Raw genomic sequence first — 17,663 nt, forward strand, 5'->3', positions numbered from 1 at the left:
TTTTTTTTAATTTTAGAGATGTTGCTTCCCAATAAAACAAAAAACATCCCAAGCCACTGCATCAGATGGGCTCTTTTTGTAGCAGGAACTCCTTTGCATATTAGGCCACATGCCCCTAATGTAGCCAATCCTCCAAGATCTTACAGAGCTCTTCTTACAGGGGCTACTATAAGCTCTTGGAGGACTGGCTACATCAGGGGTGTGTGGCCTAATATGCAAAGGAGTTCCTGCTACAAAAAGAGCCCTAAAACAGAAACTGGTAGTTCTGAGCCCTTTTCAGTTGTTACACTTGGGACATTCCTTGCTCGCATACTGGGATAGATGCTGTGCACAATTTTCCTTAAATGCATGTGTGATGGATGGTTAATACTTTAACCCAGTCTGAGAACCTTGAGTGACAGAGGATTCAAAGAGAATTCTACAGTTGAGAGTGGCAGTTAGGAGTGGCAGTTAAGAAATGACAGTTGACCAGGAAGGAAGGTTAAGAGAGTGAGAGGATCAAGATGGATCCCCATTCAAGACTGAGGGAAATAGCTCCTAGAAAAGGAGGGAGTGATCCCTATCCAGTCTTAGAGAAATAACTCCTAGAAGGTGATCCCTATTAAGTGGCTAAGAAGAGAAACTGGAACTTGTGCGAATGTTCCTGCTTTCACCCATTTAAGTATCCTGGAAACAAAGATGCTTATGCTTGTTTATGGAAGTAGAAACTGCCAAGAAATCTCTACCCTCGGTGTTTAATAGGGTTGCCAAGTCCGAAGCGGCGCTGGAGCGGGGGACTCCAGCACCACTCCAGGAGTGCATGCGCACGCACCGCAACCACATCACCTGGAAGTGACGCGACCACGCCGGGCACGCTGGGGTGGGGCCACAACCTTCCGAGGGGAAAACATAGAGTTTTCCCTTGGATGACCGTGGCCCCGCCCCCAGCGTGCCTGGTGTGGTCACGTCATTTCCGGGTGACGTGCACGTCGCGTGCTTTGGGGGTGGAGTTCCCCCCGGGGCCCGATCCGCCACCGGCAGGGAATGGGCCTCTGGGGCGGGGGTTTCCCCACCCCCCGGGGGGACTTGGCAAGCCTAGTGTTTAAAGACTTGTCTGAATAGCTAAAAAGCTACGTGTTTGTGACAAAATAATTTTTGTTTATATTTATACAAAGTTACCTCATTCCTGTTGCCTGACCATATGCCCTCATAAGTACAATAGAATAGTTTGTTTGTTTTGAGTTACCATCAGCCTCTCATGTGCTGTTATCGAACAAAGACAAAAGAAGGATTTTAGTCATTCCCTCAAATCCCTAGACTGGGTAAGCAGATATCTATACACATTTAAGCAACTGGGTGGTACAGACAGAAAAATAAAGAAGAAAAAGAAAGGGCTGCCCAGCCAAGAAGAAGATAAAGGAATCCTGTGGTGAATCCTAATAGCATGGTTCCCATTTTTCATGAACAAACTATATTTTCACGCTTTGGTACATGTGAACACCCACAACAAACCGAGGTTTCCAACTACATGTTCCAAAGCTGTACACTTTGTGTTGCCTTGTTTTTATAAAATAATGACTGTACATATAGGGATGATTACATGTAGCATATTTTCCTGGTATGTGAGGTAGGACTGCCCCCAAAGTAATGACTGAAAGGGCTCTGATCAAGTTATAATGAAATTAGCTGGTGAACTTGTAATGTGAAATGTGGAGGGAAAGCTGGGTAGAAGGGAGAAAGAAAGGCTGGCATAGTGATGAGTTGAAGGTCAACAGTCTAGATGCAGGTTGCATGTTAGGTCTTACAAGGAAGTGCTTATCAAACAGATGTTTTGAATGTGCAAAGCAGCCCTAAGATTAGAAACAGAGATGGAGAATTTAGGGTGTACAAGTGGGGACCTGCACGAAACTTGCAGGGAGGAGGCATTCCCTCACGTTTGCTTCCTTCCTTCTCCCCCCCATCTTCTCTTTTCTTTCTCTCCCCAAGCCAATCCCCCCTTCTTTTTCTTTCTGACCTTCCACCAAGCCAATTCCTCCTTCTTTGTCTTTCACTCTCTCCCCCCAAGCCAATATCCTCATATTTTCCTTTCACTCTTTTCCCCAAGCCACCCCCCCTTCTTTCTCCCTCCCTCTTTTCCCCTACTTTTGAGCCAAGCAGCAGTGGCAGTGCCTGGGAGTTGCTCCAAGCTTAGAGCAGCTCCCAGTGGTGGCCAGGTCCAGAGCAGCTCCTGGTGTCTGCTGCATTCAGGCCTGGAGTCCCTCATGGCATTCCCCACTGTTGCGGCTCCACCCAGAGTCTGTGCTGGTGTTCCCCACCACCGCTGGGCCCAAAGCAACTCCTGGTGTTCCCTGCTTCTGTGGCCGAGCCCAGAGCCTCTCCTGGCATTCCCTGCCAGCATGACCAGGCCCAGAGCGGCTCCCAGCATTCCCTGCCCCCACAGCTGGGCCCGGCCTTCAATGGTAAGTTGTGTTGTCTGTGCAAGCACAGACAATGCTTTTTTGGGGGGGGGGAATTTAAACCCCCCAATGTATTTTTTTAAGTTTTCAGATTTTTCTGCAAACCTAGAGGGTCACCCAAGTTTGCAGAATTTTTTTTGGGGGGGGGTAAGTATGCCCCCTATCTGTGGATTTAGATATCTGCACATAAGAGACTGTTGAGAATTAGATATATAGGTTTAGTAGATTACACACACACACACACAAAGCATTCTCCTAGCATTAGCCCACATAACCATGACAATACCCGGTCCCAATAAAATGGAAGCAGGCAGAGTAGCCTTACTAAAGTGGGAATAACATTATACCTGGGGGTGGGGATAGCTTGCTCACTTCCTTTAAAAAAATAGTAATGCAAAATGTGCATGGCTTTGAACGGCTGAGAGGAGAAAGTGCATGGCTTTGAACGAAAATTAGAAAAGAAGTGGGAAGATGAAACAGGAGTATATTCCTTAAAGTGTTATAGGAATTATTGGGAAACAGAGCCCTGCCAGTGCAGTATTAATGGCTTTTTTTGTTTTCAGAAACGACATACTCTGCTGCTTAAGCAGAGCACTTAACTTATAAAGAGGAGGGACAAATTCAGTATTTTTAAAAAAATGCTGAAAAATAGCACAGGTGTAGTAGGGAGTGAGACTGTCAGCAGCAGTATTGTCATGGGCCCTGAAATTATTTTGGAACCCGCAGTGTATATAACATTACAAACTGCAGTTGATGCACTCATTTGAGAAGAATCACATCCCATCCCCACCCCAACAATTACATTTTGATTGCTGGGAAATATGATTTCTCCATAGCAGAAACATATTCTCAGGAAAGACATCTAGATCCCTCACAACAAATTAAAAAGTGAACATTTCTCCACACACATGCATGGCCCAAAGGAAAACTACTTATTGTGGATACTTCACTGCACAGAGTGATTTTTGACAAGTTGTACTGCTAGAATATTATCTGCAATTCTAATAGAACCATCAGAACAATTGTAAGCTGCCCATCAAGTAATTAACAGTTGGCTTAGAAGGCTGTAACACTGTTTAGGATTGCACTGCAGGTTATCTCCAAGTCTACTTCTTTGGATGCTTATTTTGATGATGAGAATAGTCAATTTGACATCAGTTAGCAGAATTTGTTTTAATGAGCCAGGTTTGATTAATAAGAGTGAACTATGTTAGCAAGTTTGTTTTGGTTGACATACAACTGTGATTTGGATTTTTAAAAAATGATTTATTTCTTTATGTTTTAAATAAAATGTATGATAAAGGAGTTGACTTCTGAGTCATCACCCTTTTCTTTATAGATCTGAAAAGGTGAAAGCAACTGGGGTACAGAGTCTCTCACACTACCTGCCAAATAATTTAGTACCCCGTGGTAATGAATTAAAGCCCAATCCATGTGGTTGACTGCTGGAGGAAACCTGGCACTGGTGTGTCTCTCTGCAAAGAGCAGGCAAGCATTATGCCTGATTCTATGCCCAAATGGTTGTACAAGAGCCAGAGGTCTATTCAGAGCTTGTTATAATAGCCTGAAGCTATAATCATTCTCCTGAGCTTTCTGACTTATCCAGGGTATAACTGTATCTGAGCATATAATTGGGCACAATGATTCCCTCTTGCAGGCTCTCCCAAAGTTTTTTCTCTTCTCTCAAGTAATCATGCAATTACACCCTGGAAAAATCCCCTATGGAAGCAGCCAATGAGGTAGCAGAAATAGGAAGTGGTAGAATGGAGTGCACCGCTTCAGACTGCAGATGAAAGATTGTAGGGAGTGGCTGGGGCTTAGAGGTACAGAACATCGGCTTTGGATCCAGCAGGTCCCGGGTTCAATCAATAGCATTTCTTGCTAAAAGAATCATGCAGTAGGTGGTTAAATTCCTCTGCCCGAGACCCCAGAGAGCTGCTGTACAGTTTGAATAGACAATATACTGACATTCATAGACCAATGGTCTGATTCAGTATGACACCCTCATGTGATCATATTTCGGAATGCTCCTCTGTTAAAAGCTGCTTGCAAACAGAACACCGGCACAGGAACCAAATAGAACAGACAGAATCTTTCCCCTTGTTCTGTAAGTTTATTTTAGCACGGAGTGCAAAGGGAATACTGAAAGCTGGAATCTATCACTTACAGTGTGCAGTGGTGCGATCCATTCTATCACCTCTGGACACTGCTACCTCCCTGTATCCTAATTAATTTGCATGTGTGAACCCTTTAAAAAACATTCATATAAAATATCGATATTATATTCACACCTCACAATTAAAGACTAAACTTATCCCCTCCCCCAATTTCCACAACACTATTTTTAGCAAGCTGGTTATTCAATTAGTGACCATAATCGTATTTTCACCCTTCTCTTGTCTTCACAGTAGATCCTAATCTTACTCTGAAAGAGGAGTTAGAAAATTTCCCCCACTAACTAGAACGTAGCCTTTTAAGCACTTAATAGACACTAACAGTAAAGTTAAATATGTCTTTCAGGCCAATGTTGTCCCACTGCCAGATGTGGCTTTATTTACATTCCTGGGTTCCTTGCAATAGTTCTTTCATCAGAGCCTTGGGGCTTCTTCTGTTGCATGTTTTGCCCTTACAAGTTGACTCAGTCATGTGGTCATGTTCACAAAGGATTATATTGACAGCTCATTAATCTATGTAACTTTTTGAAACTATGAACATCTTCCCTGTGGATATGTGGCAAAAAGTACATGGAGAAATGCCTCTGCTTTATACAACTATGTGCCCATCATAAATTTATTTATTTAATTCAATTTATATCCTGCCCTCCCCACCAAGGCAGACTCAGGGTGGCTTATATTAAGAGTTAAAATAAATTAAAACACAAATTATAAACATCATAAAAAATCATATACAATAACAAAATAAAGTGTTAGTGGCAGTATGATATTATGTAGCAATCACAGTAGGCCATGGTGGAATGGTCACAAAAGAGTATAGCAGGAGCTGGTAAACAGCTTATCAGACCATTTATAGAGGCTGTCACCGGCTGCTGGTGGTAGTATAGGGGGCCTTACCACAGTTTGGTTGTTGGAAGCAGCTCCTAATCAAAGGCCTGGTGGAAGAGCTCTCTTTTGCCAGCCCTGCGGGGCCTTGATGTCTTCCGGGAGCTCATTCCACCAGTATGGAGCCACTACTGAAAAGGCTCTGGTGGAGGCCAGCCTTGCATCTTTGGGTCCAGGGAGGGCCAAACGATTTTGACACCCCGACCGCAGTGCTCTCTGGGGAACATGGGGAAAGGCGATCCCTCAGGTAAATAGGCCCCAGTCCATATAGGGGTTTAAAGATTAAAACCAGAACCTTGAAGTGAATTCGGTATGCTATCAGCACCGGCTGGATATGTTCCTGCAAAGGGAGACCCATCAGCAGCCTGGCTGCGGCATTTTGCGCCTGCTGCAGCCTTCCGGATTTGCAACAAGGGCAGCCCCATGTAGAGAGCATTACAGTAGTTCAATTTCGATGTGACCATTGCATGGATCACTGTGCCAGATCATTGCATTTGAGGAAGGGAACCAACTGCCTAATCAGCTGAAGATGGTAAAAGGCTGCCTTAGCAGTGGCTACTACCTTGGCCTCCATTGTTAAGGAGGTGTCCAGGAGCACTCCCAAACTCCTAACCTTTGGCACTGGCACCAGCGGTGCCCCATCGAAGGCCCACTCTGACTTAGGCACAGGACTTCCGTCTTCGTTGGATTCAATTTCAATCAGCTCAGTCTAAGCTAATCAGCCACAGCTTGTAACACCAGGTCCAGATCTTCCAATCTAGAGTCAGAAGATAAATCATTTGCATTTTGTGGATACAAAAATAAAATTTACCAGATAAGTCCATTACGATCTGAGGAACTCTACAAGTGCTGGCTTGGAATCCAAAGTATCACATCACATGCAGTGTCCTTTCTTCTTCCCTACTGTGGCCTCTCAAGCCTGTCCATCCAAAGTCACTCCTGAAGAGTCAGAATCTTTCAAACTGGCTTGCACTGTATGGGCACTGAAAAACAGACGGTGAAAATTAAACAGCAGCTTAGAGCCAAAGCATCTGGAGAGAGCATATGCATGAGTAGGAATGCCTTCCATTTGTATTTGAGCTATCTGAATCCAAGCTGATACTTAGTTATGTTTGTTTTTCTATTGCTATACTATGTGAGAAAAACACTAGTCTGTCCTGCACTCACTTAGTATAAATACGCACCCTTCATATGGGGTCATAGCCAGCCCTCCATGTTTGGTGGGGCTGCCATATTTCCAGGTGAAGCTTCAAAGAAATGAATGGAAAATTGATGATGACTCATCACCAGCCAAGAGTTCTATAACCTTGTGGCAAAGTCTAGGGCTGCGGTCACACCGAACATTAGCCACGCTACAGAGACGGAAGATAGGCGGATTTTCCCGGCGCGATCACACTGCAACATCTGGGAAGCGTAGAGCTCCCGTGGCTAACCCGAGGCTTCCCGCCGAAGATGCAGCGTAAAAAACTAGTACCTCTGAGGTACTAGTTTCCGGAAACCGCGGGGCAAGGGCGGGCGTCTGATCACGTTTCTGGTGGTAGTTCGTGGCATCCGGCACCCGCCCATGTCCCGTCGCAAAAAGGGTTTTTTCCCCAAGTCTCCACGGGATGCGCACACGCACCCAACAGCGCATGCGCACACTTCGGGTTTTTTTAAAAACACAACCCCATTTGCCACGGCAGCGGTGCCTAGCCATTGCTGCTGTGATCGCGCCGCGCCGCTTCTTTGTCGCGCTGCAGGATTGTTGTATGATCGGCACCTCCCCCAGAACCACGGGACATTGGCGGGACGTGTGATCCGGCGGCCGCCCGTTAGTTTGCTCCGGGGCACACAGCCACGCTTCCCCCCCCCCCATTTTCCGGCCCGTGTGACTGGGGCCTATGTATATTTATAGTCTGTTAACATCAGAAATGTACACAGTGATTTAAAAAAGCACACTTATTTTTCAGCTCCAAAGTTTTTACCAATTTACAATGAACGCCTTCCTTAAACCAATAAGAACTTTCTTAAGTTACATTATAACTCTTTTAAACACCTTGCTGCATGCACAGTCATAGTAGCTAAATGGGGGTGTTTTCAGGATCACATCAGCATAACAACAGGAGTCTTGGGTGGGCAAGGCTGGATGAGTCAGATGGGTCGAATTTGGATAATTTGAAATGGAATTGTAACGCATTAAGATTCGGGGGGGGGGAGGGGAAACAGTGCTCCAAGCAAAGTGGTGCGCCCACTAGTCTCACCTTGGTTACGGCTCTGTCTACGTATCTTCAAATGAAGTTTGGAGTATCTCTTGTACCGAGCACATCTTTTACGGCCTCCTGCTATACAATGAAGTGCTGACACCCTCCCAAAGACAGCACATAAGATTAAAGTTCATAATAAAATCAATATATTTATAAGAATTAAGCTTGTTGTATATGTGTGAGTAGGCTGTAAGACCGCAGCTAAACATTTCCCTGGAGCAATGCCGCACCTAGCCTATGCTTCATAGTCAAAGCACCACCCTGCCCCATACATTGAAACACATTGTTCCATGAAGAAAAAACAGGTCCACAAGAAACTGCTTTAGTGGAGAAATTTGTTCCCAAGAGGAAGTATTAAGAACCTGAGGTAAGGCTGAAAGAACTAAAAGATGACTCCTTTAACAACTGCTCCTCTTTTGTCTCTGTCTCTTGAAACCTTCAATAACTCTCCAGCACTCTCCCTTTTACCAGCTCTCTAACTACTTTGCTGTATTCTCCTTTATACCCCTGCTTACCATCCTATAGTTCTAAAAGACTATTGGCTGGCACCTGGCCTCTACTAAATAGATTTTTAAAAAATCAACAACTTTGACTGTGTGAAATTTGAAGTAAGTTGAGAAAATAAAATGCTATGCTAATTTTATTTATTTAGAATTTTTATATGCCCACCTTTCTCTTGGGGACAGTCAATTTTGATAATGTGTGGGTGAGTTGTAAAGGTTATAAGATGTTTGCATGCATGTACTGTGGGTAAGAATGCTGCTGGAAGGAGTGGGGAAATGGGAAAAATTACTATAATGTTATACATAAAGAAATAGCCATGTGATGAGTATTATAGAAATGAATCAAGGAAATTAATCCAACATTAAATTCAGGTTCATCACTTTGTAACATTGTTGCCTGTTGTGGCCCATGTTTACTTTTTTAAAACTATCATAAGGCATACTCATGTTTATAATGCAAATACCACACATTTGCTTTAAAGTCATTAAAGTTAGTGTACTTATAATGGTTAGAGTGCCGGACTAGGTACCTATTAATCTTGTTGGTTAGCTGTGAATCTATCACTCTCTCATCCTAGCTTCCCTCACAGGGAATGCCTCCCTATACTCCTTGTAAGAAGGGTGGGGAAAAATATAACCAATAAGATATAATCAATAAGCCCTTTTTCTTTGACGCTAATGTTTTAATTTAGCTGAATGAGCCATCTTGTAGGATAATGAACATGATTATCACCACTGAGAAACATGTTGCCGAATAATATTGGGAGATATTATTTGTTTAAATTATTTATTTATTTATTTATTTCGATTTATATCCCGCCCTCCCCGCAAGCAGGCTCAAGGCGGTCACAACAATAATATTACAAAACCATTAAAACAGTTATAATAATAAATAATTGAAACTATTAAAAGCAGGTAGCACAATAAATTGCTTTTTGAGTAGCATTGACATTATTCCTGATCCTTCCATTCTTTTCAGATGTGATTTTGAAGATACTGCTCAGTATCGTGCTTCTGCCATGAATGTAAAAGGAGAGCTTTCAGCCTACGCTTCACTGGTGGTAAAGAGTAGGTTTGCCAGAATTATATTTATTGGGTTTTCTTTGTATTGCATGTAAAAATTCCATTTGTCGTGGCCAGGATGCCATTTCCTCTGAGGGGACAAGCAGTTACAGCTCTTGCCCCTTTCTTTCCTAGGATACAAAGGAGAGTTTGATGAAACTTGTTTCCATGCTGGAACTGTCACCCTACCCATCAGCTGTAAGTTGATAACTGATCGGTTGCTATGTGGATAAATCATTACAAATTATCTGAGAACATTATTTAGGAGCATTATGTTTCAAAAATTCTACTGCTTTCAGGGAGCATGAGGACCAGTAATGTCACTTTTCTTCAATAGAAGCAGCAAACTAATTTTTCTTTTATCAAGTATAGCACCTCAATGTTTTTGCTCATGCTGAGAAATCATACACATGGTTTGCTGAAGAACTTTCTATCTTTCATTAAGATTGCTAAATCCTTCGATACTGCAGCTGGAAGTCTTGCATTATGATTCCAAGCTCCTAGTTACAAGAACTGATTGAATGTAAACTTTTTTGCAGAGGTTAATCTTGCTCTGTCAGTTGTGTTTTAATTGCTTTGGCCTTCCTAATATATTGTATTCTACTACAAAATGTGATTATTGAATCATCTTCATAATAACATCTTCCTAGTCATTGCAAGAAGAATCCAAAACTCATTCAAATTTTAAGCCATTATGAATTCAACAAACTCTAAAATTAAAAAAAAATGAATTCAACAAACTTTATTTTTGTATCTTGGTGCACCTATGATACCTCTTATTCTAAATGTGTTCTTGGCTTTCTGTTTATGTATGGATCTTACTGCTTGGTGGTTTTCCTAGGAAAGCGATAGTTGTACAAATCTGCCCTGGAATAAATTAATCCTTGGTAAAGATAAAGGAAACAAACTCATTTTTTTCTCTTGCAGTTGGTGTTACTCCACACGGCTATGCCTCCAGATTTGAGATTCACTTTGTTGATACATTTGAGGTTTCCTTTGGAAGAGAGGGTGAGACAATGAGTCTGGGATGCAGAGTTGTAATTCACCCTGACATTAAACGTTTCCAACCAGAGATCCAGTGGTACAGGAATGGTAAGTATGTGTTGGAAGATGAATTTATCCCTCTTGCTCCTCTTCCAGGTGGTCACCCAAGAGCCCTTACAAATTTGTTTGAGGAGTAAGAACTTTGAAATCCCTATGATTAACTCCATATGAGAAAAGAAACTGGGTTATTATGGTGGCTTCTTCGCACAGGTTAAGCAGCCTTATACTGGAACGATTCTGTTCAGTCACATTTTTCTAACTTGCAGGAGAACTGATTACTCCATCCAAATGGGTCAAGACACACTGGAGTGGAGAAAGAGCTACATTAACCCTTACTCATGCTAACAAAGAGGATGAAGGTCTTTACACCCTCCGTGTGGTGATGGGAGACTACTATGAGCAGTACAGTGCTTATGTTTTTGTTCGGGGTAAGTTTTGTTGAAGCCAGTTAAAGGCAGATATTATGTGAGTATGCTCACTCTTCCAAAGATATAAAATATTTTAAAATTAATTGTATACAGCAGTTACTAAAGCTAAAATTCACATGATTTTGCTTGGATCAGCCACAACTGCATAACACATTGTGCATGCTTTCAAGATTCTGACATTGTATATGCAGCTTCCTGTATTCCCATAGACATTCAGTGGATTCGTTTAATTTGCTTTATTTATAAATTAGAGTTACAAAGAACAAGCATCTTGGAAAATGAGCACTGCTCCTGACTCTCCTCATTCCAAATGATATCTGAGTCTCTGTTTAGATTATACATTGTGCCAAAAGACAGAAAAAAGGGATTCATAAACAAATCCCTGTAATACCTTTTATTAAAATGATCCAAAATAACACAAAACTATGTGTAAACTTTTGAGTTCTCCAGAACTCTTCATCTGGTTGGATGTTAAAAGAGGGAGCAGGGAGACAGTTCCTTCTACACTGCCCTTGCCCCCACAAACACCTCCCCCGCCTACATTAACATTATGAACAGCTATGAGTTGAGAACTCTGCTTTGGCTTTTGTGGGGTCAGGCCCACTGCCAGCCAGCTGGCCGTCAGGGGAAACCCTACTCCCAAAAATACATCCCTCTGCGACGGTGATGTTGGGGGTGATGCTCTACTTTTTGGCAAAACTCTATTGTTTGTAGCCATTTTTACCATAGAGTTTTGCCCAAAAGTAGAGCATCGGTCCAAAAGTGATGTCATCATTCCAGAAATGATGTCATCAAATTGACAATGTCCCTGCCCACCCACAGAGTGCCCCCAAATCCCCCTGCCGGCAGCAGGTAAGGACCTGGCAACCCTATGTGGCTTGCAACATCTAATTCTGACCTCAATTTCGCTGATAGTGGAACAAACCACAATGAGATCAAGTCTACTGGAGCCCAAATGACATTATAGTTTAATTTTTTTTAATTATTCCATTTTTAGTGTAGTAAAGTGTCTCAGGCATTTTATATATAAAGGGAACCAATAAATGCTGTAAATAAGTAAAAAACTATATGATGGAGTAAACTTAAATTTAAATTTTAAAAACTTAAGCTTTAAAACCAAATGAACAATTTCTTTGTTTTGCTTCTCTTGATGGCTTATTCATGTTTTTGTACAAGGAATGCCTCATATAGTGTCTCATGGAGAGAAAGTCCCTTGAACAAATACTTGAATGTCTTTTGAACAAGCATATGGTGTGATCACATTTCAGAGGCTCATGCAGCCACTCTATATCAGTCGCAGCTGCTGAAGGCAGCTGAAAAGGAACATGCCAGTGCTGGAGGTCTTCAAATTCTTGGCTGAATGACCAGGCCCATAATGGCGCCGCTTTGCACTGTTCAGCAGAGTCTAGGGATGCGTGGCTACCCACCTCCTGCCCCCACCCTGCAAAACATGACCAAAGTAGACAAGGTCACAAATTATAGAAAATTCCCAGGGGCTTGCTTATTGGCAATCTCACACAAGGAAAAAAAAGGCTCTACTGAATCAGCTAAAATTAAAATATTATATAAGCAATCTATTATTAACTTTCTGAAAGGATTTTACTAGATCTTTCTGGCATTCTTACTTTTATGTTGCAAATCATAAAAACTGGGCAAGTATTTATCGAGAATTCTTGGAAGTGTGCAAAATTTCTTCCTTTCCTCGCCTTCTGTTTTCACATACCTGTTTTTTATTTTAAGTGCAGAGCACTATGATAGGGAGCTTTATGCAAATTAGGAGGGAGTTCTATGAACTTGCAAAACATTCCTCGTAAGCCTTGATAAGACTGCTTTCTTGAATTCTTAATACTTGGTGGATACTGATTATTTGAAAATCAGTAAAGATTTTGATTAATGCATGCCATGATTCCATGAAGGGAAGAACTTCCACTTTGGATGTTTACAGAAGTAGAATTTGGTCTTTAAAGTCTTTGACTTTCGGTCTTAAATAAAAGAAGTATCTTAAAATTATTGTTATTCAGCATGTCTCCCCCTCTATGCAGATGCCAATGCCGATATCCCAGGAGCCCCTGCATCCCCACTGGATGTGAAGTGTTTGGATGCTAATAAGGACTATGTCATTATCTCTTGGAAACAACCAGCCGTTGATGGGGGAAGTCCCATCTTAGGATATTTCATTGATAAGTGAGCATTTATGCTGGACTGTCTTTATTTATTTATTTATGTTACTGATAGCTTGCATTTTTACTGAGACTCAAGATAGATTGCACAGCGTTACTCAATGCAACCAACAGTATGGGCTATCTAATAAATAATGTAATAGAATTTGGATCGCAGAAATCTGGAAACAATCAGAAATCTGAAAACAAACAGAAACAGCAGAAACAAAGTATAAGTAGTAAGATGACACATTACAGAACTAACATAGCAGGATCATACTTACAGCAACAGACAGTACACACAATGCACAATAGTATAGTCCACAGTCCTTTCCCCTTTACCAGAGCCCCTTTCCAAATCATTTAGCTACAGTGCAAGCCTATTACTTTGGGGGGGGGGGGGAACCATCCTAGATTTTTCAGTTTTGCCAGGAGCGCAGGAGCCTTCCTGACCTCTTCAGGCAGGCCATTCTGTAAGGTGGGGGCCACAACAGAGAATACACATGTTTGGGTAGTTGTTGATTTTGCCCAGCTGCTGAGCTGACTTCAAGGGGAGACCGATGTAAAGTGCATTACAATCTGTCTAGTCGTGATGTTACTGTGGTGTGGATCCAGGTGGCCAGATTGGCCCTGTCAGGGTAGGGAACCATCTTCCAGGGTACACTGAGTTTGAAGAAAGGGTGTTTGAAGAATGAGAGCCAGTTTGGTGCAGTGGTTAGGAGCATGGACTTTAATCTGGGAGAACTGGGTTTCATTCCCCACTCTTCCACATGCAGCTGCTGGTGTGACCTTGGGTCAGTCATGGCTCTCTCAGAGCTGTTCTCTCAAAAGCAGTCCTTGAAAGAGCTCTCAGCCCCACCTACCTCCAGGGCCGGCCCCAGCTTTTTTTGCTCACTAGGCGAGGATACAGTATCTCTTCGGGTCCCCCCCCCCCCGTGCAAACCTTGTTGCCCGATCCTGAGTTCTACCCAGGGCTGGCTCCAGCTTATTTTGCACCCTAGGTGAGGATCCCTTCTCTTTCCCCCCCGTGCGCCCACCAATTTTCAAAAATAAATGCATTTTAGGAAGAATGAAAAACACAAATAATCAAGAAACTCCCAGAGTATGGGGCTGGGTGCAGTTTGGTGCCCCTAAGGGCTGTCCCGCTCTAGGCGATCACCTAGTTCGCCTAGTGAGTGAGCCGGCCCTGGTCCTACCCTAGCGGGAGTCTCTGGAAGGGGGAATTAGGCTTCCGCACATGCAGTCAGAAGGCCCCTCGCAGGCTTCCGGCACCCCCCGTGGGAAAAGTCCGGCCTGAGAAGGTGGCGTCGGGGCTCTAGGCCACAGTGGCAGCGGGGTCGGCGGCCTGTGGTGCTGTGTAGCATGCCCCGACTGCCGAGGGTGCCTCCCGGCACTTCAGAGGCAGCGTGCCCTGCAAAACTTGCTGCAGCCCCGCCGGTCCGAAGTGCGGAATCTGCCGCCCCTGCCTTTTGGCCGGCCGATGGCTTTTCGCACACAGGATCCAAGGCTCTTCCAGCCCCCGCAGCTGCTTTTCTCAAGTTTTCCCCTACGTGTGGCTCCATGGCGCTGCCCGTGTGCCTTATCTCGGAACGCTGGTGATACCCCTGCAGTGCTGGCCGCTGCTACACACCCCTTGCCCGTTGCCGGGAAAGATCCCCCATCCCACTTCAAGTGCATTTACTCCCCCCTCCAGGAAACCTCGGAAAGGGGGAGTAGCAGCTCTTCCCCCCCCGAAGGTGCAGCTCCTTCCTGTGGGCTGCCAGAGCTCTCTGGCCAGTGTGTGCCGTGTCCGGGCTGTGCCCAGCACGCATCCAGCCGCTCGGTTCTTCCCTCCCCGTGCGCTGTCTCTGGACCAACCCGAGCTAACTCTCAGCCGGGGGAAGTCACCTTTGGGGGGAGGCAGCCTGGAGGCCCTCCCTCTTCCCCCCAGAAGTCCATGGGCCACAGGGAGGGTTGTGCAGGGCGGGCAGAGGGGCCGACCCTCCGCTTCTCTATCAGGAGGCTGGCCCTCCCGAAGCTCCCCTGGCCAGCCAAAAAAAAAGCACCGTGCTTCCGGGCTCCCAGGCAAGTCAGTTTCCGAGCTCCCCCCCCCATGCCAGCCACCCCGCAAGGATCTGCTCCTCATCCCCTTCTCCCCCAGCTGGGAAGGTGGCTGCTGCTGGGCCAGCGGAGCGACTCTGACCATGTGCGGAGAGGATCATGGGCCGGGCGGAAGGAGGGAGGGTGGTCAGGGTGTGTGTCCAGCAGGCTGCTTGGCCACTCCATGTGGCTTCTTCTTTGCAACCCTTCCCCAAAACCGACTCTTCCTCAGCCCCCCCGCTTTCCACCCTGCTCCTCTGGCTGCCCGCCCCAGAGACAGACAGGAAGCCAGCGGGGCCTGAAGAGGGCCGGGAGGAAGACAGACGGGTGCCAGTTGCTGGCCCTTTGGCAGGCAAGCAGGTCGACTTTTGGCAGGGGGGCTTAGTTTGGCGCCCCCATGATGGCTTCGCCCTAGGCGAACGTCTAGTTCACCTAGTGAGTGAGCCGGCCCTGCCTACCTCACAGGGTGTCTGTTGTGGGGAGGGGAAGGGAAAGGAGATTGTAAGCTGCTCTGAGACTCCTTCGCGTAGTGGAGGGTGGGGTACAAATCCAATCTCTTCTTCTCCTCTTCTTTTGTGTCTTTTTTTTTTGCAGCTTTATTAGTTTTCTTCTCCAGCAACAATGCTGGATCCAATATAAGCTCTAGGCTCTTAACTAAGTCCAACGATTGCCACCTGAACCGAATCAGGATTAAATTTCAATTTCTTTTAGGGTTTCCAGCTCTGGGTTGGGAAATACCTGGAGATGTTGGGGTGGAGCCTGGGGAGGGCAGGGTTTGGGAAGGGGCCTCAGGAGGGTATAATGCTATAGCAGGGGTGGCGAACAAGTTCGACAAAAAGAGCCAAAATTTTAAACTGTGAGAGTCAGAGAGCCACACCACGCAGTGACCTGCCAAAACAGACAAACACTCACACAAAAGCATATAATTTTAACAATAATATATTAAACACAGGGCTCTTCTGATGTCTGTATTGTCAGTGTTCCCTCTAAGCTGAGATAGTCTGAGTTAGGTCACAGTTTTTTAGCCTCTGGCTCACAGCTTTTTGTCTTAGCTCAGGCAGGAGGGCTCCAGAGCACACTAATTTATGCAGCAGCCAAATCACCTGCTCACAGCTTTAATGCCAGTAGCTCACAAAGGAGAATTTTTGCTCACAGGACTTCGCAGCTTAGAGGGAGCATTGCTTATCGTCAGTCCAGGGCTTGCAGGCTGTCAGCAGCTTCCTTAATTAAACAGAGTCTTCTTGCCTGCTTGTCTTTCTGGACCCCAGCTGAGTTCCCCCCTGCACTCAAGTTACAGGCCTGTCCCCCCATTCTTCTCACAGGCACATGTTTTGTTCTGGATGAAAGTCCATGGCTGCATAATGCAAAACTAGAGAAAGAGGGCGAGGCATTTTAAAATAAGGGAAGGCTGACAGGCAGGGCTGGTGCCAGGCTTGTTTGCACACTAGGCGAGGCTACCTTCTGCAGTACAGAATTTTCTATGGAGCCCATGAAAGTTAATTGGCATTCTTGGTTCCTGTTATATCCAGTGGAGCTTCAGGCATCTCCCGTAGTTGCCAAGGGGCATTCTTGCCATTTGTTTTGACACATCCCTGCAGCCCTACCGCACATCTCTTCCCTGCACTTCAGGAGGGGATGGGCGCGCTCCAGTTTGATGCACACAGGGGGGGGGAGGGAAGGAGGTTTCCCATGTTTAGGAGTGCCTGTCAATCCAAACTACGCGATCCAAACTTTGCAAAACTTACTTGGAAAACTGCTGGGGCAGGCAGCGCCTCCAAGCAAATCCAGCTTCCTCCAGCTCGGAGCAACCGCGGGGGGGGGACGACGATGTCGACGCAGGGGCTCCAAGGCCCAGTGGCTTGCCCAGCTGTGTCCGCTTGCAAACGAGAGACGCCGGAGCCGAAGGGCCGGCCTCGTGGGCGGGCAGCGGCAGCAGCGCTGGGAGATCTGCGTCTCCGAGAGGGATTGGCAAAGCACTTGTGAGCGGGAGGAGAGGGGGCAGCCCGCCCCTACCCCAGCTTGGAGAGGAGGAGAAAGGAGCCTGGTGGAAAGTCCCCTGGGGCGCACGCCTGAGCCTGCTGTACTCCGGCTCAGCCGACCGCCGGGAGAGGAGGTCCACAGCTCTCCCGGGCTGACGAAGCGCAGATGCTCAGGAGGGGGCGGCCGTGGGAGGGGAGCGCAGCCCAGGGCATGGGGGGGCACATGGAAAGCGGAGAGGGAAGGGCAGGGCGGGGCGGGGCGGGGGAGAAAAGAGAAGAAAGTTTGGGAAGCGGAGAGAGAAAGGGGGGAAAACAGACAAAGGGATTAAAGAGAGGAGAAAGAGAGAAAACAGGAAAGGGGGAAGAAAGTGAGAGAAGGGGAGGGAGGAGAGAGAAAAGACAGCGAAAGAAAGAAAAACAAAAAGGGAAGGGAGGGAGGGAGACAGTGATAGAGAGAAAACAGATAGGAAAAGGAAAAGTGAGAGAAAGAGGAAGGAAGGAGAGGAAACAGAGAAAGGGGAGGCCAGCGGCATTCAAAAATCCCCACGGGACGGTAGCCCGCCCTTTCCACCCCTCACGCGCCCGAAGACCCCCTCGCCGGCTTCCTCAGCTAGGGAAAGCGCCTGGGGCCAGGCCTGTTTTCAGCGGCCGCTCAGAGCTGCCGCCGCTGCT

General features: G+C 45.7%; 1 protein-coding gene across 1 annotated transcript in view; it reads left to right on the forward strand.

The window, feature by feature from the left end:
• The window catches only part of MYOM1 (myomesin 1), a 111,892-nt gene that overhangs the window by 38,868 nt on the left and 55,361 nt on the right, over nt 1–17,663 (forward strand). The window contains exons 7-11 of the mRNA XM_015420224.1: nt 9,220–9,308; nt 9,438–9,500; nt 10,230–10,394; nt 10,613–10,774; nt 12,817–12,958. Of these exons, the coding sequence (XP_015275710.1) occupies nt 9,220–9,308; nt 9,438–9,500; nt 10,230–10,394; nt 10,613–10,774; nt 12,817–12,958 (621 nt within the window). The remainder of the gene's footprint in view (nt 1–9,219; nt 9,309–9,437; nt 9,501–10,229; nt 10,395–10,612; nt 10,775–12,816; nt 12,959–17,663) is intronic.

Source organism: Gekko japonicus, unplaced genomic scaffold (genome assembly GCF_001447785.1).
Source record: "Gekko japonicus isolate JY-2015 unplaced genomic scaffold, Gekko_japonicus_V1.1 scaffold209, whole genome shotgun sequence".
Taxonomy (NCBI): Eukaryota; Metazoa; Chordata; class Lepidosauria; order Squamata; family Gekkonidae; genus Gekko; species Gekko japonicus.